General features: G+C 36.0%; 1 protein-coding gene across 1 annotated transcript; it reads right to left on the bottom strand.

The window, feature by feature from the left end:
- Positions 1–5,559: 5,559 nt before the first annotated feature.
- On the bottom strand, positions 5,560–5,967 carry LOC149257227 (uncharacterized). The gene has a single exon (XM_089460959.1). The coding sequence runs from the start codon at positions 5,965–5,967 to the stop codon at positions 5,560–5,562; it is 408 nt and encodes a 135-aa protein (XP_089317085.1).
- Positions 5,968–26,334: the final 20,367 nt, after the last annotated feature.

The raw sequence follows: 26,334 nt of genomic DNA, 5'->3' as shown, positions 1-26,334 counted from the left end.
GGAGACTCCTAACTTAAGAGATCTTTGGTATTCCTCATCATAATTCACTCATCATTATGCTATTGTTAGAAAATTGAAATTGCATAAAATTGTTTGAACACAATAAAGATGAATTCTAGTTTTGATCCATTAATTCAATAGAAGGAGGATTCAACTTGAACACTTTGTTGTCCCTTCTTATCAAAATGATAAACAAACTAAGATTCATCAACAACATAAATCATTACACATCAATTCAAGTAAGCAGATATGAAACAAAACAAGTAAACAAATCTAAAGCAACTAGTTCATGAAAATTAAGCTAGTTTAACAATAAAGTGTACTTAACTTGGAGTGGGGGCCCTCCACCCTTGCCTTGCACACTTGAAAAAATTATCAACTACTGCAACTTCAGTCTCTCATCCACGCCAATGAACAATAAAAATGGAAGTAGAACAAGTTCTTCAAATTAATTTCAAATATTCAAATATTTCAACATAAAATTATACAAAAAACTACATGTCATAAGCCTTCAAAGTTTTGGCTTTAAATAGAAGATCATGAAATAAACTAATCTAAAGTCTCTCTAACAACTATATCTTATCATATCCATCAATCCAATTCGAATCCATCCAATATATCACTAGAAATATGAACAATCCCATGAAATCATAAAACGGCCCTATTTATTAGGGATTTTCTAAATGACTGGTCATGTTTGACCAGCTTTGACAAGGTATGATTTAGCTTGTTTTGACTGAACCAATTGTAATTAGTTCAGTCCTAGTTCCCAAGATTTTCATACATGTATCCAACTCGAGCCCAGGTATCCTGCAAATATGACATCCATATAGCTATTACGAGAATTTCTAATGTCCAAAAATTGCACTTGAGATTCAATTTTAATAAAAACTTCTAGAAATTTCAAAATTAACATTAAATACCTGAATATGCATAAAATACATCAAAATGAGGTGGATGTGATGGAAAATAGATGGATAATATAAGAATTAAGTAAGTTTCCTTAAGCAAAAATGGACAAAAAATGAGAGCCAACATCTCCCCCTCGCTGATTCTCAAGCATGTCCTCATGCTTGTTTCTTTCTCTTGGATCTCCTGACCCCTGTTGTGAATCCTGTTCCTGACCCTGATGCCTCTTCTTGTGCTACCTCTAATAGATAATCTATCCCCATGCTGTGTTCTTCTTTATACATAGTAGCCTTGACCTTCTATTTTTCATATTTGTTTTTCCACATGTTCTTTTCTTTAAGCCACTTGAATGCCTGTTTGCAAAGTATGTCATTCTTTCTCTTTAGTTTGCCTATTTCTTCAGTTAATTTTTCATTCTCCTTAACTAACTTTGCATTACTTTTCTTGCATGCCTTATTTTCCTTCTTCAAGTGCTTTTCCAAAATCTTATTTATTTCTAGCTGGTCTGTTAATTCTTTGATTTTGCTCAAGTGTAACTCTTTTTCGAGTTCTTGTGTGTCTTTTGCAAATGATGTGGTTGCTACATAATCAAAATAAGAGTCTTTCTCTAGAGATTATTTCTCTAATCTTTCAATTATATCCTCTACCTATTTCTCTGTAGAACATGTTTCTACAATTTGTACTTCTTGGTCCCTGCTACTTGTTTCTATTGGGCTCTTCCTCCTAGGCCTCCTAGGAGTGGATATGATGGATGTTTCCTTTTCAACCATAACAGTGTTGGTTTGCTTCTTAGACCTGGTTCTGGGATAAAGTGGTGAATTCATAATGCCCCTGGTTTCCTACTCTATTTTGTTCTATTCCTCAATGACCTGTTCTTCATACTGGTTTTGGATTAAAAACTCTCTCCAAATTATGCCCTGAGTTTTTACTTGATGCTCTACCAGAATTTTTATTAGCCCTTGATGATATACTTGAGCTTCTCTCAGTTTGTTCTCATTTCTTACTGATTCTATCATCTTAATGAGACTTTGGGAGAAGAAATATGGCAAGTTTATTTTGGCCTCTCCCTTAATGTGTTGGAGGAGCCTGATATGATACAAATGTGCCACACTATGTCCCCTATCACAAGTGAAGAATTTTTGAATAATCAAGACTAGTTCTCCCCATGGCTCATTGAACCACTCCCTGGGTATGCCTTTGGCTCTGTCAAAGGCTCCCTTCCTGTTTTTCTCCAAGAAGAAAGTCCATGCTTTCTCCTTGAAATGTAGACCTTTGTGATAATTTTCCCTTGTCAGTGGAAGGTCTAGTGCTTGGGAAATGTATTCCTGAGTCACTAGAATGATTAGGTTCCCTACCCTTGTTTGCTCCTGAGTATAGTTATTCACAAATTCTCTTGTTATACCCTCACTGTGACCATTAAACCTCTGTAGAAACCCTATGAGCCCTACTTGATACAATTTTTCTATTGTTTCCTTCTTCCATTGCTCTATTTGAAATTTTGGCTCTATTCTGGTGATCATGTTTTCTGAAAACCAGTGGATATACCTTTCTACTATCATTAACTTCATTTTTAACAATGAAAAATAATCAATCGTTCATGCATAAAAATAATTTTTGCTTTAGTTTGTAGGAGGGCTTACCTTTCTCCTTATGTTTTTTAGAATGATAAAACCATGTTTGTTTTAGTCTCTATCTCTCTACAACATTGAATCACTGTTTTAAAAAAAAACATTAACCTTTGTGAAATGAAAAACAAACACACACTGCTTATTCTGATGTAAAACCCATTTTCGGCTCTATTCCTCTTTCATCAAAACTATGCTATGTCCATACAAATGAAGTATTCCTCTTTATACATATCACTGTTTATAAGAAGGAAATTGAAAATCAAACTCTTGTTTTTTTTTTAATCATATCATGACTTCTTCTTTCGACTTTCATTCCTCTTATCACTCTCTTATGGTTGTAAAACTCATTCCTATGTCAGACTGGAGTCATTTCTTCGTTCACTGGTTGTTTAATTAAGGCCATTGTGTATGCAATTATACCTACTGTCCATGCAATCAAACATGCAATCTGAACTCACTGTTTATGCAATTGAACTCACTGTTTATACAATTTGAACTCACTGTTTATACAATCAACCATACTGTATATTCAACGAATTCATTTGTTTTATGCATTCAAATACAAGTTCAATACTCTATTTTCGTTGACCAATTTGATATGGACATTTATTTATGCAGCTAGACTTTAACTTGTTGTTCTGTCTCACTACCCAATCTTTACTGAAAACACATGTTTATGTAATCAAAATTACAACTAAACACTCTGTTTTAACTTGGCGCAACCATGTGTTTTCAAAACTACACTAAAACACTTTGTTTCATTACTCAATCTCAGCGAAAACATGTAATCAAAACTTCACTTAAACACTTTGTTTCGTTATTCAATCTGGCAATTTTGTGGAGGTTCTGAGTTAAGTTACCTGTCTACAATGATTTATCTTGATTTTCTCTTTGTCGTGACTCAACTAACCTGGATTTCATTATGGTTGCCACTTGTTAAAATTCGTTTCAAAACCTTTACTGATGGCAGAGATAGCTAATGACAAATGAAAAATGGAGGTTGGAGTGCTTTCCTTATCCCAGAGTTTAACTTCTTTTTTATAAAAAGAATCCCGAGATTTTCTCATAAACATCTGTTGCATTCATTAAGGGAGATCAAGTTTCGATCTTACCTTGCTTCTCATGAGATCTTCTCCAACTAACTTCGCCTTCTCTGCTAGTCTCCTTGGCTTATCTCTTGATTTTCTCTGGGTTTCCTTCTTATCACTCCGCTTTCCAACCACTATATCTCCTGCCTTCTCCTTCTGATTCACTTTCCTCTATTTCCATGTTTCTTTTCTCAAATCACTCATCTCAGGCTCACAATGTGTGCTAATGGCTTCTGCAATACTTCGTTGCTCTCCCCGAGCCTTCAAAATGGCTGTGATGGTGGAGAGGGAACGATATTCACCACGCTCTGTGTATACAATGGTGGAGTATGTGTGAAGCTCTGTTGAATGCAAACTCTCGGCGTTATTCTAAAACATTTTTTGTTGTTTTTTTAAATTTTGTTTGACCGTTTCACTTGTTGCGTTGTCTGATTCCTTCAATCGTGGTTGTCCTTCATTCCATTGTGGCTGTCCTCCATACCAACCCACAATACCATCGCAGCGTTCATTGCTTGACCTTGACTGATATATCACTCATGCCATCGTATTGTTTGCATACCATATGTTTTATTACAACTGGCTTGTATTTGTTATGCATTGTGTTTTGATCGCCGTGTTAAATAGTTTTGATTGCATGGTTTATGGTCTTGTCTCCATTCAACTGTCATCGTACTTCTCCCTTATATCCATTACCTCCATTACCTATGGCTTATTCCCCCGAGGCACTCATAACATGTATTTACATTGTAGTGTCATTACATGGTTATTATAATAACCCTTGCACTTCAATAGTATCATTCTTATGCGCTATTATAACTTATCACAATAAATCATTTTGATTTCTTCCACTTCATATTACTTTATAATGCGCATGTTTCCATATGTATTTATTTCAATATATATCTTTTATTTTTAAAATGACCATATTTAGGTCATGTTTAAAATTAATTCCATGATATTAATGTTGTGTATGTTTGTGCAGGTTCTAGGGTTTCAACTATTGAACCATTTATTTTGATAATTTTTTCTTTAAAAGAAAAATACTTAGGGTTATGAAATGAAATGAATATGGAATATGTAAATGGAATGTGAAATATAAGTATAGAATATGAAATGAATATCTAGAGGATATTTATAGGATTAAATGTAGGATAATGGGTATGAATATATAAATAGGATGAGGGTAATGAAATGAATATGTAAGTAAAAATAATAGGATGAGGGTAGTGAAATGAATATGTAAGTAAAATATGCATTCAGGTACTAACTTAATTTTAACAAGCTCTAAAAATTTCTAAAAATTTCGAATTTTCAAGAGCAAAATTTTGTACTCACAGTACTTTTACTCCCTGACAGTATTGGATGATGTCCTCTTGGTCAAATGTCTTTGATGAAATGTCTTGGATAGATTGAAATATATACTTTATTTCTGCTTTCTGTTCTTGCATTCTTCATTGATTCAGGTTCATTGATTGTTGATGTCGTTCAGGTCCCTCCTGCAATTGGTACTTGAAGATTCAGGTCCCTACTGTCATGTATTTTTTTATGTAGTATATACATGTTTTTTTCTAACATTTCAGGTCCCTTCTACAAAATGTTTCCAATAATTCTTCAAGTCCCTTCTGCGATACAATTCAAGTTCCTTCTTCAATTCAGTTGCTCAAACTTCCAGCTACTCAACTGAGTTCCTTTTGCAACTTCCCCCTTGCTTATCTAAAGACTTGTCCTCAAGTCTTGTTTTGGTTTGGAAGTTCATTCTGCAAAATCAAACTATTGTGAGAATAAAACAAAAATTATGAATTCATATAGGCCGAACTAGTTGGTTTTCCTCTATGAATTCTTGTTTTCTTTGTGCCAGTTGCCTGGTTTTCACTAGCAAACTTCTTGTTCTTTTTTTTCTTGTTTATATATATATTTTATGTTTTTATTTTTTTTTACTCTTCTTCTTCTGGAGTTCTGGAAGGCATATTGCTATGTTGTTCCATCACTTCCAGATCTGTCTCTCTTGTCATTTGTTTCATAAAATCTTCTTTATTGATAGGCTTATTGTAAACTTTAAGCCTATGTCCATTAACTAGAAATGAAGTAGACTCTTGATCAATTGTTTTTATCTGAACAACTCTATTGTCAAAGATTTCTTCTATCTCATATGGCCCCAGCCAATGAGTTGTAAATTTTGCCTTGAAATCCTTGAATTTTGAGTCAAATAGTAATGCCCAGTCTTCCTTGTTGAATGTCTTGTTCTTAATGAATCGATCATGCCATTTCATTCTTTTCTGCTGCACCAGTGTTGTGTGTTCCACTGCTTGATGTTTCTGTTCATCCAGTTGATTCAATTGCATTATCCGATGTTGTGCTTCAGACAATTCTAGTCATTACTTTGCTGCTAACTTGAATGTGTATATCTGAAATTCTATAGGCAGTAAGACTTTTTTTCCATACACTAACTGCTATGGACTAAACTCGGTTGTGTTTTTCCATGTTATTATGTATGCCCATAGTGCATCTCTTAACTTTTCTGACCAATCCTTCATGTTCATCTGTACTGTCTTCGTCATTATATTTTCTATGACTTTATTTGTCGCCTCCACTTGTCCGTTTGCTTGAGGATGGTACGATGTTGATTTTTTGTGTTTGATCTTGTACTTTTCTGTAAGATCCTGAAAAAGTTTTGAAGTGAACTGAGTGCCTTGGTCAGTCACTATCTGTCTTGGTACCCCAAATCTGACAAATATTTCCTCAAAGAGGAATGTGACCACTGTATTTTCTGTTTCTCTTGCTACTGCCTTTGCCTCAACCCACTTAGTTACATAGTCTATACATACCAAGATGTACTTCTTTCCATTTGATAGTGGATTTATTGGTCCCACAAAATCCAGAGCCCATTACTCGAATGGTTCTATGAGCACTTGTGGCTTAAGTGGCATTACATCTGATATTATTGGTCTTCCTATTCTTTGGCAACTGTCACACCTCTTGACATAGGCTTTGGAGTCTTTGAAGATTGCTGACCAGTAGTAGCCGAGTTGCAGCACCTTATAAGTTGTCTGTTTGTCTGCAAAATGACCACCACATGGCTCATCATGACATGATTTCAAAATTTCTAGTATTTCGTCTTCTCTAACACATTTTCTTATTATCAAATCAGAGCTAGTATAAAACAGATCACCATTCACCCAACTATACCTAGAGCTTTCTCTAATAATCTTTCGTTTTTGTTTCTTTGTGAACTGGGCTGGTAATTTCCCAGAGGATAAATAGTTTGCTATATCTGAAAACCATGGTGTTTTTACAGTTATTGCAAACAAATGTTCATCTGGAAAATTATCTGAAACAGGATTTGGATCACCAGGTGTATGAAGCCTTGAAAGGAAATCAGTTACTTGATTGTCTTTCCCTGGTCGATCTTGAATTGTAATGTTAAATTCTTGCATTAATAGTAACTATATTGTTATTCTACTGTATGTGATTACTTTGTTCATTAAGTATTTGACTATTAAATGGTCTGTGTGAATGAACACTTGGTAGCCTATTATGTAATGCTTGAATTTGTTTACTACATGTACTAAAACTAACATTTCTTTCACTGTGACTGTGTAGTTCATTTATGCTGGTGTTAATTTTTTGCTTATGAAGTATATAGCATAATTGAACATGTTTTCTTTCTGTCCAAGTGATGCACCTATAGCAGTATCAGATGCATCCATGGAAATATGAAATGGAAAAGACCAATTCGGTCCTCGAAGAATGGGGGAAATTGATAGTTTTTCTTTCAATATTTGAAATGCATTTTGACAATGATTTGTCCATTGGAATTCAACATCCTTTGCAAGTAACTTGAATAGAGGCTGTGCTATTTTACTGAAATTTTCAATAAATCGTCTATAATAGCCTGCATAACCCAAGAAACTTCTTACCTCCTTTTGTGTTGTAGGTGGCATTAAATTCACAATGACTTGTATTTTGGCTGGGTCCACCTTAATTCCTGATGAGGAAATATGGTGTCCTAACACTATCCCTTCTGTTAACATCATGTAGCATTTTTCATTACTCAGGGACAGATTTGTCTCTATGCATCGTTTCAGAACTTTTTCAAGCTTTTTCAAACAATCGTCATATGTGTTTCCATATACAGTGAAGTCGTCCATGTAGACTTCTACACATTCATGGATCAGATCAACAAATATTGCCAGAACTGCTCTTTGGAAAGTTGCAGGTGCATTACATAGCCCAAATGGCAAAACATTGTATGCATATGTTCCCCATGGGCAGGTAAATGTTGTTTTGTCCTGGTCTTCCATTGCTATTCTAATCTGATTATACCCACTAAACCCATCTAGGAAAGAAAATAATTTCTTCCCAGCTAATGAATCTAGGACTTGGTCAATAAATGGTAGCGAGAAATGGTCTTTTAATGTTTCCTTATTCAATTCCCGGTAATCTACACATCTTCCACTTCCCGTTTTTCTTTGGTACTACCACTAAGGGAGAAACCCATTGACTGTCAGAAATAGGATAGATGAACCCAACTTGCAATACTTTATGTAGTTCTTCTTTCACTATTTCCTTCATCATGGGGTTCATCCACCTTTGGGGTTGCCTTATTGGTTTAATCTGGTCATTAGTATAGATGTGGTGGATACATGTGCTAGGATGAATTCCCTGCATATCTATGTAATCCCAGGCAAAATATTTTGAGTACTTCTGTAATAATGCTATTACCTCTTGCTCTTGTGACGATTGTAAGTTGTTACCAATGTTCAAATGTTTTCCAGGATAAATTTCAATTGTTTTAGTTGTTGTATTGGTAATTGTGTTTACAGGAAAAATATTTGTGAATGATTCTTGTAATGATTGGATTGTGCAGGTTTCCTGAAAACAATGGTTCAAAAGATTACTTGCAGCTTCATACTGTGCTACTCTAAGCTGCTCTGAAATATTTGGTTCTGAGATGAAAAGATCCAATAGATCTTCGTTCTCCTCTTCTTCTCTAAGATCAAAGACTTGGTTAATACTTAGAACTGATTTAGTTTGTTGTTGTTCTTGTCCTTCAAGCATTGATACTAAAGAAGGTGCTTGTGTTAGAGAATAAAGTGTGATGTGTTTTCTCTCATCTCCATGTGCAATAATCATACTTCTAGATCTGCATCCTATAAAGGCATCAACATTGGCTAACCATGGTTTGCCTAAGATTAGAGGATGTCCTCCCAAGTTTGTTTTTGGCTGCAAAATGAGGAAGTCTACAGGATACTCCCATGAATCCAAAGAGACTATGATATCTTCTAATATTCCTTCTGGTATAACTTTATATCTGTTTGCTAACTCTAAAATTGTAGTAGTAGATCTAATGTTGTTTAAATCTGTTTCATTGTCTATGTAATCATTACATTTATAGTTTCTCCCAAATCTATCAATGTGTTTGGAACTGAAAAATTGTTTGTTGAAATAGTAACCATAGGGATACCAGGGTCTATTTTTCTACTGTTGTCTTTGTAGACATGAGGCTTGCTAGTTTTCCAATGACTTGGATTGTAGTAGGATCTTTCTTCTTTTTACTAGTTTTCTTGATGCATAATTCCTTCACTGTTTTAGCATAAATTGATATTTCTTTGATTGCTTGTAATAAAGGAATTTTTACATAAACATTTTTTAATTCATCCAAAATATCAAATTCGGGAATGGTCATTTGAATTTTCTACGTTATTAACCTCTCTGGATAGGGTGGTGTTTGAGTTAAGACAGTTTGATTTCCTGTCTGTGATGTTTCAGGTTGTTCTCCTTGTTCAATTGGTTCTTCTATGATCGGAGGAGAATTCTTATGTTGTATTTTCCCGGACCTTAAATGGACATCATTTATGGGAAGAATGGAGTATGTTGGAAAATGTGTTGCTTCTTCCACATTGTATGCAGGTTTATTCATTTTATTGCTCGGATTTTCCACCGGCTACGCTGGTAGTTGAGTTGATCTGGTCTGGTTTGAAGGCAGTTGTAGCTGTTGTGGTTGTGTTAGTAATGGTGCGGGATTCTGTTGTGAAAATGGCATGGATTGTGGATATTGTTGGAACTATTGGTATGGGAATGGTTGTTGATATTGTTGCTGGTATTGTTGTTGGTATTGTTGAGGATACATTTGTTGAGGTGGCTGGTTTCCATAACCATATCCTCTCCAACCTTGTGCAGGTTGGTTTTGATATTGTTGTGGAGGCTAAGCTTGCCATGGCATTGGGGTATTCCAAGAGTTTTGAGGAGGATACTGATATTTTTTTTGAGGGAATTGCTGAGGGAATCGTTGAGGAATTCTTGGCTGTGAAGGCCTTCTTGGTGCCACATAATAGAAACCTTCTGTTCCTTGTACTTCTTCCATTGGATTCATTTGCAATTCTTTCAACTTTAGACAATTTTCTGTTGAATGGTTTTTTGTGCAAAGGCCACATACTTGTACACTATCTAAAGGACATTATCTTAATGCATGCTTCTTTCTACATTTAGGACAAAAGATTTCTAAGATTTGTTCTTGTTCTTCTTTCTTTTTGTTTGCTTTTAGAACATCTACTTGTGTCCCTAATATACTTAGAAGATCAGTTTTAAATTTTTCCAACAAGCTTCCTATCTCTGCTCTTGTTACCCCTCCTACTGTTGATTTTGCTGCTTTTGAACTAACATGTATTCTTCTAGCTTTTGATCTTCCTCTAGAATACTTTTGACATAATTATGCAATTTCTTAAAATGGAAAGTTTGAAATGTCACCTTTTCCCATTACATTTAGAATGTCAAGGTATTCATCTCTTATACCTTTGAGAAAGATTGTTCGAATGGTTTCTTGGTTTAGCGAGTGTTTTTTAGACTTTTGTAGATTGTAAGCAAATTTTTCTAAGTATTCTTCTAAACTTTCGTTTTCTTGTTGTGTCATTATGAAAACATCATATTTCGAGTCCCTAGGCCTACAATAGGCTTGGTACTTTTTAAGAAATATTTTCTTCATGTCATCCCAAGAAGTTATTGTTCACTCTCCTAAACCCATGAACCATTTTAAGGTTGTTGCTTTTAAAGTAGCAGGAAAGAGACGAAGTTTGTGTGTGTCATTTGTGTATCTGTAAGTTCTACACAAAATGTCGAATTCAAACATAAATGAGTCAGGATCTTCTATTGACATTCCATAAAAGTTAGGAAATACAGAAGGTCAAATGTTTTTCATTTTCACATCTTCTCCTAATATTGTGCTTATATCTAATATTGGAAAGCCAAAAGTAGCTTCCTGATCATAAATATTTTCCTGTTCATTATCATTTTGTCTTTTCATATCCTCTTCTATCTTTCTATCATTTTCTCTTTTTGCTTCTTCCTCTCTTTGTCTTCTCCATTCTCTTTGTTGTCTTTCATATTCAAGTCTTTGTTCAGGAGTAAGAATAACAGATCCTTGCCTTTCTTCTGTCATAGCTTCAACTATTTTGGTGACAACTTGAGATTCAGCTTGTTGTTTGTCTTCGAAAATAGGTTGACCTATGGATTAAAAAATGGGCTGATTTACTTTAACAATTTCTTTTTGTTTTCTTGAAGTAGGTGTTGCTTTTGGAGCTTGTTTTCTTTTCACCTCCCAGGCTAAAAAGTTTTGCCTTTCAATTAAAGTTAATCTTTGTCATGTACTTTGTTTTTCTTCTAATTCCTCTATTGTTGGTTTACTAGCAACCGGTGTGGTTAGTTTTGATGGTCCTATTTATATTGATGGGGGGTTTTGTTTAATAAACCTACCTTTAGGATCTCTATTTCTAAGCATAAAGAAACATAACTAAGAAAAATGTAACATAACTGAATTTTTATTGTTTTTGTTTTATCAATTTTTTTTAGAGTTTTTTTATTTTATTTTCTATTTGACTATGTTGATGAATGCCTCCCTGACAACGACACTAAAATGTTGAGCTAATTTATGAACACAAATTAACACAAGTATTCATTATCAATCCAGGTTTGTAAAACTTAGAGGCATGTCCACAATGTATGGATATCAAACGAACGTAGCCAAGCTTAGAAGATAAAATATGAAGAATTAAGGAAGTGCATATTACAAATATAAATCTATTTAAACAATTTCTAATTCACTTCTGCAATGTATGAGAGATGAAGTGGCTCTTAACTTAAGAGATCCATTTGTGTCCTTCTTCTACAATATCGCTTGATGAATAGAAATAAAAAATCATTAATTAACAACAGATTAAGAAGCACAAATAAACAATGAAGGAGAATCCTAACTTAAAAGATCTTTGGTATTCCTCATCATAATTCACTCGTAATTATGCTATTGTTAGAAAACTGAAATTGCATAAAACTACTTGAACACAATAAAGATGAATTCTAGTTTTGATCCAATAATTCAATAGAAAGAGGATTCAACTTGAACACTTTGTTGTCCCTTCTTATCAAAATGATAAACAAACTAAGATTCATCAACAACATAAATCATTACACATCAATTCAAGTAAGCAGATCTAAAACAAAACAAGTAAACAAATCTGAAGCAACTAGTTCATAAAAATTAAGCTAGTTTAACAATGAAGTGTATTTAGCTTGGAGTGGGGGCCCTCCACCCTTGCCTTGCACACTTGAAGAGGTTATCAACTACTGCAACTTCAAACACTCATCCACACCAATGAACAACAAAAATGGAAGTAGAACAAGCTCTTCAAATTAACTTCAAATATTCAAATGTCTGAGCATAAAATTATACAAAAAACTACATGTCATAAGCCTTCAAAATTTTGGCTTTAAATAGAAGATCATGAAACAAACTAATATAAAGTCTCTCTAACAACTATATCTACTCATATCCATCTATTCGAGTCGAATCCATCCAATCTATCACTAAAAATATGGACAATCCCATGAAATCATAAAACTGTTCTATTTCCTAGAGATTTTCTAGATGACTGGTTCTGTTTGACCAGCTTTGACCAGGCCTGATTTAGCTTGTTTTGACTGAACCAATTGGAGTTAGTTCAGCTTTAGCTCCAAAGCTTTCCATACATGTATCCAGTGCGAGCCCAGGTATCCTGCAAATATGACATACATATAGTTATTACGGGTGTTGGTAAGGTAAATCCCCTCTACGGACAGAGGCGATCCCACTAGCCTATGACAGAACTAGCCACAAACAAACCACGCTGCTACGCAAGTTCCTAGTTATGCCTCAAAGGTGAATCAAGAAGACTAACCTGGAGTCCAACACTATGATTAAAGCAGAGTTGATATCCTCGCTCCCTTGCTCCAACAGATCATAATGAATACCTGCACATGCAAAGGAAGAGACAGATGCCAACATAAAAACTACCAAGGCACAACTATATTTCAGTCAGAAAGGAAATAAATCAACATATCACCATGATAGATAATGAGATTGGAACTATAATAGCAGTCGCTCATCAATTAATAAACAGGAAAAGTTACAACCATTGTTCTGACGTCGACCCTTCTCCTGGCTGGGCGAGTAACTATATGTGTCTTGACATGCATCTCCTCTCCGGCAGCATAACCTCTCTAGCACTCGTTAGCATTCTCTCCATGACCAATAATCATCACTACTATAACTCAATCACCAAATCACTAGCATAACACTAACACCAACACTCTCGCACTAGCACTAGCTTGTCTAATGCATAATGACAAGCTTATATAGATGGAGAAGGGAGGAGGATGCGATGAACCGGGACACCTTTTGTGGAATTAGCAAAAGCCATAAAGATGGATAAAGCTCGACAAAAAACTGATTTTCTATCCTCAGAAAAGCTCCATGTAATGAAGGAAACAACAGTCGGACGTGCATTAAGGCAAAAAGCACGACTAAATTTGGTTGGCGCGACTGTTGCTCTAAGATAGAGCGCCAATGGTCGCGCCCCCTTTTGAGGATCTCCATCATTGGCGCGGGTAGGATACTGTGGACTTGCGCCAATGGAAAAAGAGCATTTTTTAGGGATGATCTGCAGAAGGTGTCTTCAGGGAACATGGAGTACATACTCAGGGGAACATAATGCAAGTGTTTTTAGACTTTGTCACTTCTTATAACTCCCGGGATGGGTCCTCCAAGGTACGACAAGAGGAGTAACAGGGATGGTGAAAAATTACTGTGTAACAGATGCCCCCTAAAGCATGAAGTCCGAGAGGTGGAGAGGGGTGAAATGCTTTACAAGAACACACACATAAGAGCACACAAGAGCACATATAGTTACTGCCGCCGAGGAGCTGTATTAAGAGACATGACTGATAGTTCAATTACAAGATGTACGTGGTATGGTCGCAGCCATCCATAAGAGAGTACATAAATAATCTAGATCCATAGTATGGACGCAACCATCTGGTTAGGATCAATGATTTGACTCAGGTATGGTCGCAACCATCCAGTGAATGAGTCAAGTATCAAGAATCACGCCTGGATTACAACAGACACAATCCAGGGTCTTGCGCTCCATCTCAACCCGAACAAGAGTACAAGTCCAAGCATGTGAATATATGAGCTGAAGTCGAACATGCATGAACATCGCCTGATTACCAGTCAATAATGGAAACTGTTAACAGACGCGAGAGGTACCACCAATAATGACAATGGCCCTCAAGGTACTATAGGTACAATCTACGGCGTGTGAATCAATGCGTTGAAGTCGAACACCCGTAGAATCATTCGATCGGAGGCCAATGATGAAAACCTCATGTCGAACACGAAGAACCTGCCATTGAGGCATGCAGGCTCCAAGGCACCGGAAGGGAGTCTCTAGGTCAACTTCCTGGATAGTGAGCTGAAGTCGACAGGGAGTGACCTTGATCGAAGGTGGGCCATAATGTTTCCCACATCATCGACACGAGACAGAGAGATAATGTCGTGAATCAAGATTGTGCGAACTATCAGAGGGAGGTTGTTTATTTGCAGAGGTCAACTTCTCTTGAACATATCGGCGGCACATTAACGGAATTGGTAGTATTTGACATCAATGTATCAAAGGTCATTATGACGAGGCAATGAGTGAATGAGAGGTCAAATAGGGTACCCAAATCCATGGAAGCAAGTGAAAGATATGAGATGAAATATCCCCACCCTGGACACGAAAGCAAAAAGTGCCATGTTCAAGAGCGACATACTGCCGTTACGGTAATAATTATGGTTCAAAAAATTTTATTTTCCCCCACCATTTCTGGCGAGTACCCCAGTTATTTTTAACAAGCTTGATGGGGATAGCATATGCTTGTGTTGTGACAAAATCCGATGTCATTAAGTTTTAACGAGTCTGACAAAGGAAGAACTCGACGTCTTTTCTTGTTTAGAGAGTTTGAAAAGACAGCGGAAAAGGAAACTCCATGGATGTCCTTTTTCGTAAAGTTGTGTCTCTCGGGCCCGAAAAAGTATAAAATAATACCCGAAAGAACCGCCCGATCATTACGATCGAGGAGTACTTTTCATGATTAGTGACTTCGACCTGAAAAAGTAAAAAATTTGTCAAAACCACGTCGCTTCGTAACCACTAACGAGTTTGAAACGACAAAAACCCGGTAATCTTTTTATGTTTTAACGGTCGACAAAAAGAACTTAAAACGACCGCCCCTTATCACCATTTAACGAGTCAAGAGGAGCGACTCGGCAATCTTTTCCTCTTTAAATGGTCAGAAAAGAGCTGAAAGCGGACCTCCATTTTATTTTCTTTAACGAGTCAAAAAGGGAAAAATACTCAGCAATCTTTTCATATTTTACGAGTCAGAAAAGAGCGTAAAGGCGACTCGTCCTAAAGGAACGAGTGGTATAAAGGATAGCAACTGGTTCCGGTAATGGTGGAACTTTACTTGAAACACATAAAGGTTAAGAGGCTGGCTAACAAGACCACTCATCGCTGCGGTTCCTCAGGAAAGGAGAAACAACCAAGTGAAAGCATATGATCGGCCAAAAAGATGGTGGCGATGGAATGAAACAACCAAGGCTCATCTAGTAGAATTTTAGCGGATAAAAGGCAATCACGGGATGTAACTGGGTTCATTTTTACACAAGCTTGAACCATGAAGAACTTTGCTTGGATTCGGTTTCATTTTTACACAAGTTTGAAACGAAAAACTATGCTTGGGTTCGGTTTCATGTTTACACAAGCTTGAAACGAAAAACTATGCTTGGGTTCGGTTTCATGTTTACACAAGCTTGAAACGAAAAACTATGCTTGGGTTCGGTTTCATGTTTACACAAGCTTGAAACGAAAAACTATGCTTGGGTTCGGTTTCATGTTTACACAAGCTTGAAACGAAAAACTATGCTTGTTAAAAAAAAAAATTGTTGCATGCCCCCAGCATGATTATACCAATCGAGATACATGCCCCCCAAGCTTCATGGCATTCACAGAGTGGATGGAATGAAGGTTTACTTGGAAAGACTCGATTGGAGGATGCCCCCCGGGCTTCAGTCACGCGCCCGGGTGAGCTGCCGTCATCAGAATGACGGGGTGGGTGCTGGGGCATTTCCTGTGGAAATAAGACCATTTAGGAATGGCAAATGGCTATATGTGAAGTGTGAACCGGGGAATGAAAGTTGGTCTACGAATTTGATCGTTCTTCCTTCATGTGGAAAACACATCACTCTGAAGAGTGAGGACACAATAGCACGTATGCGATAAATATAATCTCGTCCAAGGAGTAAATTGTAATCTAACGGACCTTGGACTACCATGAGACCCATTTGGATAGTCTTCCCTTCTAACGTGATAGGTACATTGGGAAGAATTCCTAAAGGTCGAGTGATTTCTCGATGGAAACCTACAAGGCTTCTCATCTCAGGCAGAAGCAGTGGGGAACCAAGTGCTTCCCAAGCTGTTGAAGAAAGGATACTAACAGGAGATCCTTCATCAATAATCGTACCAGCCATAACCATGCGATAGACTTGAACTATAATTCGAAATGGTATGGAGGCTGGTAACCGAGGATTGACCAGTTGATCCCAATTAAAGGAAATAACTAGGTTGCTCGGAGGTGGGACTGGATAAACAGCCGGATATGCCTCTAATGGACTTTCTTCCTGTTGTGAAGAAATGAGAGGGATGCTCACTTGATCATTAACGTCTATGTCAATGAATAGAATTTGGACGGTGGGTTCGTCATTCTTGGCAGTGATAACATCATCTGAGGAGGTAATTTCTGAAGGCGAAACCGGGTCACTTGTAATCCGGACCGTTTGACTGTTGTCTAGTTTGGATTCAGATGTAGGATCATCTAGGGGTGGAAGTTCTGAAAGCAAAACCGGGTCACTTGTAAGCCGGACCTTTTGACTTTCGTCTGGTTTAGATTCAGATGTAAGAGCAGCTAAAGATGGAACTTCTGTAGGCAAAACCGGGTCACTTGTAAGCTGGACCTTTTGAAAGACCGGGTTACTTGTAAGCTTGAACTGTGGACTTTCGGTCGGTTTGGACTCAGGGGGTTCATCTTTGATGATCAAGTAGTGCGTAGATGATGAACATAAATCACTTGTTCCGACCAGGTACTGGTCTGGAACAGGCTGAGCAACATTCTTTCCGACCAGGTACTGGTCTGGAATAGGCTGAGCAACACTCTTTCCGACCAGGTACTGGTCTGGAAAAGGCTGAGCACAGGTAGGTTCAGGAAGAGAAAGCTGGACCAAAGAGGAATCATGATTGATCTCTTGGTTAGTGGAGAGACACTCTGCAGGTGTAACAAGACACTGATATCCAGCGGGTAGTTGAGGTAAGGAATCCGACAGACTTGCCAAAAGATGGGAAGCTTCATCCATCAGTGGACAAAGTCGAAGGAGATGATTACCTTCACAAAGTCGACAAGGGAAACAAACCTTCCCTTTCCTGTTACCAACTAGTAAGGTATCGTCAATTTGCGACAGCAAGGGGCAAGTCGGGTCACGGGACCATATATCTAGGATCCTGGGAATGCCAGGACAATCAGAAAGAAAATGATCCCCTTTGCATAATCGACAAGGAGACCGAAGCTTCCGCAGAGGAGCAGAAGGTGGTTCCACTTCTGATAGCTTCGTGGTAGATACGACCTTTCCCTTAGGAGACTTCTTCTTTTTGGTCTTCTTCTTCTTCTTCTTAGCCACCTGGTTAGCGAAATCCAAGGTTTCACCAGGCGAAGTAGAAGATGAGGACGCAGCAATAGGCGAAGAAGGGAAGGGGTCCACCTTAGAATCAACATGGTGTTGTTCGGGTGGAGGAGGTGGTGGTGGGACAGGATTCATCACACTTGAGACCACCGAGTTTGAAAACAACCATACGGGTAAACCAATGGTCAACCCAGGCAAAGACAATGTTGCGATATACTGAACACCAACATTTCCAACAGAAGGAAATGGGCGAGGGTACCCATCAGGAGGAATGCCTTGGCCGGTGGGCACCGGAAAGGCTGCCATTGAACGAGAATTAACCCTACTCAAGCTAACGCACGCAAAATCTAATTGGGTAGATGTTATCGTGGCCAATAATTTTAAGACACTGAACTTAACCTTTTCATTTTTTAAGAGTCGAGAAAAGGGTAAAAGATGACTCTAGTCTCCTTCGAATATTTAATGAGCACGAAGTGACAAGATGCTCATAGGCACCTTTTCGTTTAGGGAGTCCGAAAAGGATCAAAAGTGACTGCTCTGGAATTCTAGGTAGAGGGTGTGCCAAACTTTTCGCAAAACCACAGAATACTTTTTAGGGTACGGGTGGTCGATCTTCGTGAATGCTGTGTTCACTGCATTGCGAATCGTAGGGCGGCTGACACGGCTTCCTATGGATAAAGGCTTTATTCCTATAGGGGTCTCCCAATATATACTCGACGGTACGTGGGAGCACAGTCCGTATTGGCAGCTACCGTTTCACCGTGGAGGAATCACCCAACCACTCGACGATAAACTACCAGGTTTAACGACGCTGGAACACGTCTCTAACCTAGACCTCTAGAGTGTTTGCGTTAGGTTCCAATGCGTTGTTATGTTCATTGAGTTCATTTTAAAGTTTATCTTTAATTATGTTTCAGTTTTTTGGTCCTACTGTATGTGATATCTCGAAAACTTCTTACATGCAAACTATATGCCGAAATTAAATCATTTGATTCGATGAATCCTATCTACAGGAGGGTTGAGATCTTTTTTCACAAACGAAATGATCACTTCAACAAAGAACAAAGATCCTAATGCAGCTAATAACAAGAAACAAAATTTTGTCTTTTTTCCTTTTAATAGCAACAAATAACAATAAATGCTAACTACTATAATGCAAGAGATTTTTTGTTTTTCCTTTCCTTTAAGATAGCATGATGCATGTAAACAAATTCCAAGAGATATGCACAATCCAAGTTCAGTCAATGAAATAGAACCAATTCTAAAACACAAAATGAACCATGCAAGCAAGGAAAAACACAAAAACTAGTGAACTTCAAAGAGGCTAGAAGTGAAGTATTCAGAGTATAGAAGATCAAGCTTTAACAAAGCACTGGATAGGTGTAGAACAATCAACAAGCTGACTGGATGATCAAGAGACCGAAACTTCCCACAGAAGGCTAGACATGCAAAGTCACTGGAAATAAGCAAACAACTGAGGGATACAGGCTAAAACCAGTCAAGCAGAGGTTCAACACAGTTCCAGAGGCTGAAAGAGATATATAAAGAGACTGAATGAGCTTTCCACCCACACACAGGCAAAATTTACAGAGCTGGCGCGACTGTCAGCCTGCAACTTGCGCTACCACAGAATTGGCGCGAGTTGCTTTTGAGCAACGTGCGCCAACTGGTGCGACTGTCAGAGAAATAACCGCGCCAATTAAGCTTGCCAACTAAAAAGATAAAAGATACGACCTCAGGTCGGGTTGACAGTGCTCAGATGGGTCAAACAATAAAGAATCAACTCAAAACTGACTCAGGAAGCTCATGCACTCAAGCAAGCAGAAGAAAAATTAACATGCAAGACAGAAATCAAAGAGTTACTCCCCAGCGGAGTCGCCAATTTGTTGGTAAGGTAAATCCCCTCTGCGGACAGAGGCGATCCCACTAGCCTATGACAGAACTAGCCACAAACAAACCACGCTGCTACGCAAGTTCCTAGTTATGCCTCAAAGGTGAATCAAGAAGACTAACCTGGAGTCCAACGCTATGATTAAAGCAGAGTTGATATCCTCGCTCCCTTACTCCAACAGATCATAATGAATACCTGCACATGCAAAGGAAGAGACAGATGCCAACATAAAAACTACCAAGGCACAACTATATTTCAGTCAGAAAGGAAATAAATCAACATATCACCATGATAGATAATGAGATTGGAACTATAATAGCAGTCGCTCATCAATTAATAAACAGGAAAAGTTACAACCATTGTTCTGACGTCGACCCTTCTCCTGGCTGGGGGAGTAACTATATGTGTCTTGACATGCATCTCCTCTCCGGCAGCATAACCTCTCTAGCACTCGTTAGCATTCTCTCCATGACCAATAATCATCACTACTATAACTCAATCACCAAATCACTAGCATAACACTAACACCAACACTCTCGCACTAGCACTAGCTTGTCCAATGCATAATGACAAGCTTATATAGATGGAGAAGGGAGGAGGATGCGATGAACCGGGACACCTTTTGTGGAATTAGCAAAAGCCATAAAGATGGATAAAGCTCGACAAAAAACTGATTTTCTATCCTCAGAAAAGCTCCATGTAATGAAGGAAACAACAGTCGGACGTGCATTAAGGAAAAAAGCACGACTAAATTTGGTTGGCGCGACTGTTGCTCTAAGATAGAGCGCCAATGGTCGCGCCCCCTTTTGAGGATCTCCATCATTGGCGCGGGTAGGATACTGTGGACTTGCGCCAATGGAAAAAGAGCATTTTTTAGGGATGATCTGCAGAAGGTGTCTTCAGGGAACATGGAGTACATACTCAAGGGAACATAATGCAAGTGTTTTTAGACTTTGTCACTTCTTATAACTCCCGGGATGGGTCCTCCAAGGTACGACAAGAGGAGTAACAGGGATGGTGACAAATTACTGTGTAACAACGGGAATTTCTGATTCTATCTAAACATTGCACTTGAAATTCAATTTTCATAAAAACTTCTAGAATTTTCAAAATTAAAATTAAATACCTAAATATGCATAAAATACATCAAAATGAGGTGGATGTGATGGAAAATGGATGGATAGTATAAGAGTTAAGTAAGTTTCCTTGAGCAAAAATGAACCAAAAATAAAGGCCAACAATACTTCATTTTAAAAATAACAATTTAGAGTATATATATATGTGTGTGTGTCATATTAGCCAATTTCCTAAAATTTAACTAATTTATTTATGATGTAATTTTTTCCTATTAAAGCAATTGAAAGTCTTAATAATTGATTAATTTACGAAGTCTTGTCCAAAAATCTCTAATATAAATATTTATTTTACAAAAAAATATGTTTCTTAGAGGAATTAAATCTCGAAGGAATTGAATGAAACTATCAAAATTGTTGGATTAATTCTCAATATCTCGGAGGGTTTCAACATTACTCACTAGATAGTGGAATTAAGGTGATGGAGAAGCCTACATGGAAAAACAAAGATTCAAAACATGATTATAGAGACATTTTTAAATAATGTTTCAGAATTGAGAGATAGTGGAATTAAGGTGATGGAGAAGCCTACATGGAAAAACAAAGATTCAGAACATGATTATAGAGACATTTTTAAATAATGTGTCAGAATTGAGAGATAGTGGAGTTAAGGTGATGGAGAAGACTACACGGAGAAACAAAGATTCAAAACATGATTATAGAGACATTTTTAAATAATGTGTGAGAATTGAGAAGGTAAGAGAGACAATAATAATATTCTTTTAAGTTGGTAATGCTTTTAAGTTACTAAAAGAATATAGTTTGATTGCATCTCTACATAACTTATATGAGTTATTTAGTTAATTTAAATTATTACATGAGTTAAATATTTAATAAAAAAATTATTTGATAAAATTTCATAAATTAATTAAATAAATTTTAGAATTTGTATTATCATAAAATATTTTAAAAATAAATAAATAAATTAACTTTATCAAGTTATAAAAAAGTTTGAAATAGTATGTTAACAAATAGATACACAAATCATTAGGGCCATAGAAGTTTGATCATTCACTATTTGGCCATGCGGAAAATAAAAACAAAATATCTATTAAAACTTCAAAATCTAAAGTCGTTTAAATGGGAATCAAGTTTTGGGAATCAAGTTTTCTTTCTTTTCCGAGAAGGAAAAAAATGTTGGTTTTTATTATATATACCAGTACATCAAGTCCCAATTTTTCTAGATACATTGTGCATAATAGAAGGAAAATGCCAAATATAAATGGACCAGAGATGACAATGTCTCAATTCCATTAGACATAATCTAAATAACCACGATTTAAAACAAACCCTAACAAAGCATATATCCAAAAGGATTAGCAACGGAGATAAAATTTATTCTCTGCATGCAGATCAAACACAAGAAGTCAAACCAGCTAGTACAATAGCTTAAAGAACCATATTGTCATCCAGTGATATCCAAGGCATAAGGATTCTCAACCTGGGAGGATGAGGGCATCCTCAACAATGATGATGTTGTCTACCAGCAAAGTGAAATTTATCCAGCCCCTCGCAGCCGAAATACCAGTCTTCGACAAGGCATCTGCAGTGCAATTATGTTCCCGATGGATGTGCAGAAAGGAGATGTGTTGGAAGGACCTCTTAAGAAAATCTATGTGGCATAACCATCCCTGTAGATGTGGTTGAGAGATAGAAGGGATGCATGTACCCCATAATCTAAATGCTTTGAATGTCCAAGAATCTAGCAAACCATAATAAACCCCATAGAGTGATGGATTCAACCCGCATGTTTGTACCATTTCCCCCAGACCAGAATATTTTATATTATTGTTCTAAATTTATGCAAAGCCACGCCCCACATCCACATGAGCCTCCTTGTGCAACTCCATCAAAGTATCCAGCAGGGTAGGAGATGTGTGGAGCAGTTTTCTTGGAACCAATTGCTTTCACCGATGTCTACTTCTGCATCGAGGGCGTCATCCATAAAACAATTTTGTTGACAATATGATTTATACTAAGAGGAAAGTCTTCAAATATGATGCAATTCCTGACCTTCCAGATTTCCCAAAACACAACAAGAGGAATGGCCCTATGTTCCTTATTTCTCCCGCTCCACCATAGAAAACAAGCATCTATAGAGTCATGAACCATATGAGGAAAGGTTAATAAGTTTGATATCAAGGACCATACCTACATAGTGATTGGACAGTCCAACATGAGGTGATAATTGGATTTTGATGCTCTCCTACAAAGTACAGATTGATCGGGTCCATATATACCCCTTTTCATTAAGTTCTCCCAAGTCAGAGTTTTGTTCTTCCAAGCAAGCCATGCATATAATATAATCTTGTAAGGGACTTGTGTGTTCGAAAATCTATTGAACCAACTTATATGTTGAATATAACATGAGATATCACAAATGAAAAAGTATGTAACGACAACTGATATGGACCCTTGGTGTGATAGGTCGTCCTACATGATTTGGTCGCCTTCATCATTTTTACATATGTCGGATTTGCACAATGCTTCAGTATAACTATCCCATGTTACAACAGAGGCACCTGTCAAACTGATATCCTTCACTTGCTTCCAAACTGGGAAGCTTTTGTTCCATGAATTTATTGCTTGTGCTAGGTAAATTATCCCCTTTGAATTTAATCTGGAAATCAATTCTCCCGAAACGAAAGGATCTTGTTCCACTCTCAGGATTTGATCTCTACTAATAATGATGTTGTTCCCCGAGCCAAAAGACTAGAAAGTGTGCTTTAGTAGCCAAAATTTGATTTTGTTGAAGCTTGTCCAAATGGAGGATCTAGTCGATTTCTCGATCTGTCCCTCTCTCATCCACAATTCTGCCTTAATGCCATCCAGTTATTTGGCCTGAATTATGTCTCCCCACAAACATGCACCAAAAAAGTTACACCATAAAGATTTAATTAATAGAGCCCATCCAAATACTTTCAGGTTTAAGATCCCCCAACCCCCAAATTTCTTAGGAATCATGAGTTTTTCCAATGTGATTAGATGGAATTTGAAGTCTTTTCCAAAGCCAGCCCAGATGAAGTTTGCAATCATGCGACAAATTTTATGGATGATAGTCGCTCAGAGACAGTGTAGATGTGCGCAATACACCGCAAGTGGCTGAAAAACAGATTGTGTGAGTGTGACACTGCCCCCAAGAGTCAAACAATGGTGCTCCCATCCAAATATTTTTGTATGAAATTTATTAGCGACCATAACCAGTCTTTCACTTTATAATTATTTGGTTTGATTTTGAAACCCAGATATTTCAAGCCCGATACAATCAGTTGAGTGACCACACCAAGTAGATTGGCAATGTGATCTATCTCCTCATGTTGTCCTTCTGTAAATAATAACATTGATTTTCCTTCATTAATTATGAGCCCTCAAGCATTGCCGAACCTGCAAAGGATGTTGTAAAGTGTGGACCATTGTAACCTCGAAAGCATTCCAAATATTAGAATGTCATATATATAAGAATTGGAAAAAATAATTCGTATTAAAAATGGTTGTTTCATCTTATTGAATCATTTTAATTTCGATTAGTCTATATCATAAATATAGATGCGTCTTTATAATTAATTGAGATAAGTGAACTCATCAACGGAATTTATTGAGAAGCAAATATTGAAATTGTTTAGTACACTAAAGGTGCGCTATAAATATATAGCAATGTCGGGTCAGGGAAGACGAACTCTATTTAGAACACGAGTGTTGTGTGATAAAAATATATAATATTGTTAAACATCACATCAATGGAGTAATTATTAAAGTATTGCAATATATATATATACTTTGTTTATTTAAAAAAAATTGTTTCTAAATAAAAATGTGTAGTGATCTTCTTCTTATATTAAAATAAAGCCGCATAGCTAGCGTTCCTGTTACTTGGTTTAATTATTGAACTTTGAAATTAGAAAATTAAATGTTTTTAATGTAAACACCTTTTTTTTAATAGTGTTTTCTATAATTAACTAATCAATCATCCTCATAGAATCTTATTTTTTTACCAAAATCTTCTTGTTATTTTTCTCTATCAATGAGGGATGGTATATTAAATAATAAAAAAATATAATTCCATATTTCAAAAATCATTTTATCGGTTAAAGTTATTAACTCTCATATCAAAATGCAATGTTAATTAAATGACATAATATAATACAAGTTTATGACTTAGCAAAAATCAAGTCACCCATGCCGACGACATTTATTCTTGTAACATTATGACAATTAGTCATACTCAATCCTTTGGATAATTTTAAAATTGAATAAAAAGATGACGAATCTATATAGCAACCATTAAAACTATGTGAGATCAAAATGCTTGTAACCATATTGAAACATAATTACTTTCATAATAAATCATTAAAATTATAGTTAATTAATATAAGAAGAAAGAGATGAAAGTATCTATATTCAATTAATCATATTACGCAAATTTAATTTAGATCAGATTGTAACCTCTTATATATATATTAAATATAAAAATATTTATATTTAATAAATCATATTACTCAAATTTCATTTAACTTAGGTTAATTGTAAAATTTTGGAAAAATATTGAAACCTATGATTTAGTTAAAAAGAAATTAGAAAGTTAATATAGGGTTTTGATATAATATTATAATTTTTATTTTTATTTTTATTTTTAAAAAGATTTTTAATTTAATTTTCAATTATTTTTATTTATATAATATTAAAATTTTATATAAACTCAAAATAACTTTATATACTTAAATATATAATAAATTTATATAATTTAAAATACATAATAAATTTATATAATTTAAAATATATAAATTTTTAAAAAGTATATATTTGAATCTATAAATAAATTTAATGCTTTAAAACTCCTAAAAGTTTTTAAAATTTACAAATTACACATTTGTGATTTTAAAAAATCATTCAAAAATTTAAATTAAATTACTTGAAATTTTCACAACACATATCAGCTAAACTATTCTTATCCAAAATTTATTGAGTGTAATTGCCAAAGACTTCCTATTTCAACTTAAGATGGATGAGAATCTGTTGACATTTTTTTGTTTTTTTAGTTGAAGAACTAGATTGATTCTCAAGGGAATATGCTCAACATACCTTTTGTTTGAATGCTTATAAATGATTGTAGTGTGTTATAGAGTTTGTTATATTTCATTGGCTTTTAATAAATTTAAAAATTTAGATTCGTGGGCTCCCCGTGTGCACCAATTTCAGAGAGATTTGAGATTTTTCCAATTCTAATAAGTTCGTATTATAATTTGATGGAGAAATTAATATATAAGCAAATTTTATTTAGCGAAATGGTTCATGTTACAATAAGATGTGTAATTCATTTTTTTCCCTCAAGTTAAATTAGATTGTGCCACGGCTCCCCACCCACCAATGTTTTAGGGATTTGAGATTATTCCAATTCTAATAAGTTCATATCCTAATTAGATGGGGAAATTAATATATAAGCAAATTTTATTTAGAAAAATGGTCAATTTTACAATACGATTTGTAATTCCTTTTTCTTCTCAAGTTAAAATTGACCCATAGCCTTTTTATACATGGTTAATCAAGTAAAAGTGTGCATTAGTAAGACATTCTTCATGTTGCAATAATTTTTTTATTATATTTA

The sequence above is a fragment of the Pinus tabuliformis genome, chromosome 6, assembly GCF_031772625.1.
Source record: "Pinus tabuliformis cultivar Carrire ecotype Pingquan chromosome 6, CPIR1, whole genome shotgun sequence".
NCBI classification, from domain to species: Eukaryota; Viridiplantae; Streptophyta; class Pinopsida; order Pinales; family Pinaceae; genus Pinus; species Pinus tabuliformis.
The sequence above is the reverse complement of the archived record's forward strand: the minus strand, read 5'-3'. Positions and strand labels throughout refer to the sequence as shown.

Coding starts and splice junctions, on each gene's coding strand:
- LOC149257227 (XM_089460959.1), bottom strand. CDS start 5,967: ATGCAATTGAATCAACTGGATGAACAGAAACATCAAGCAGTGGAACAC.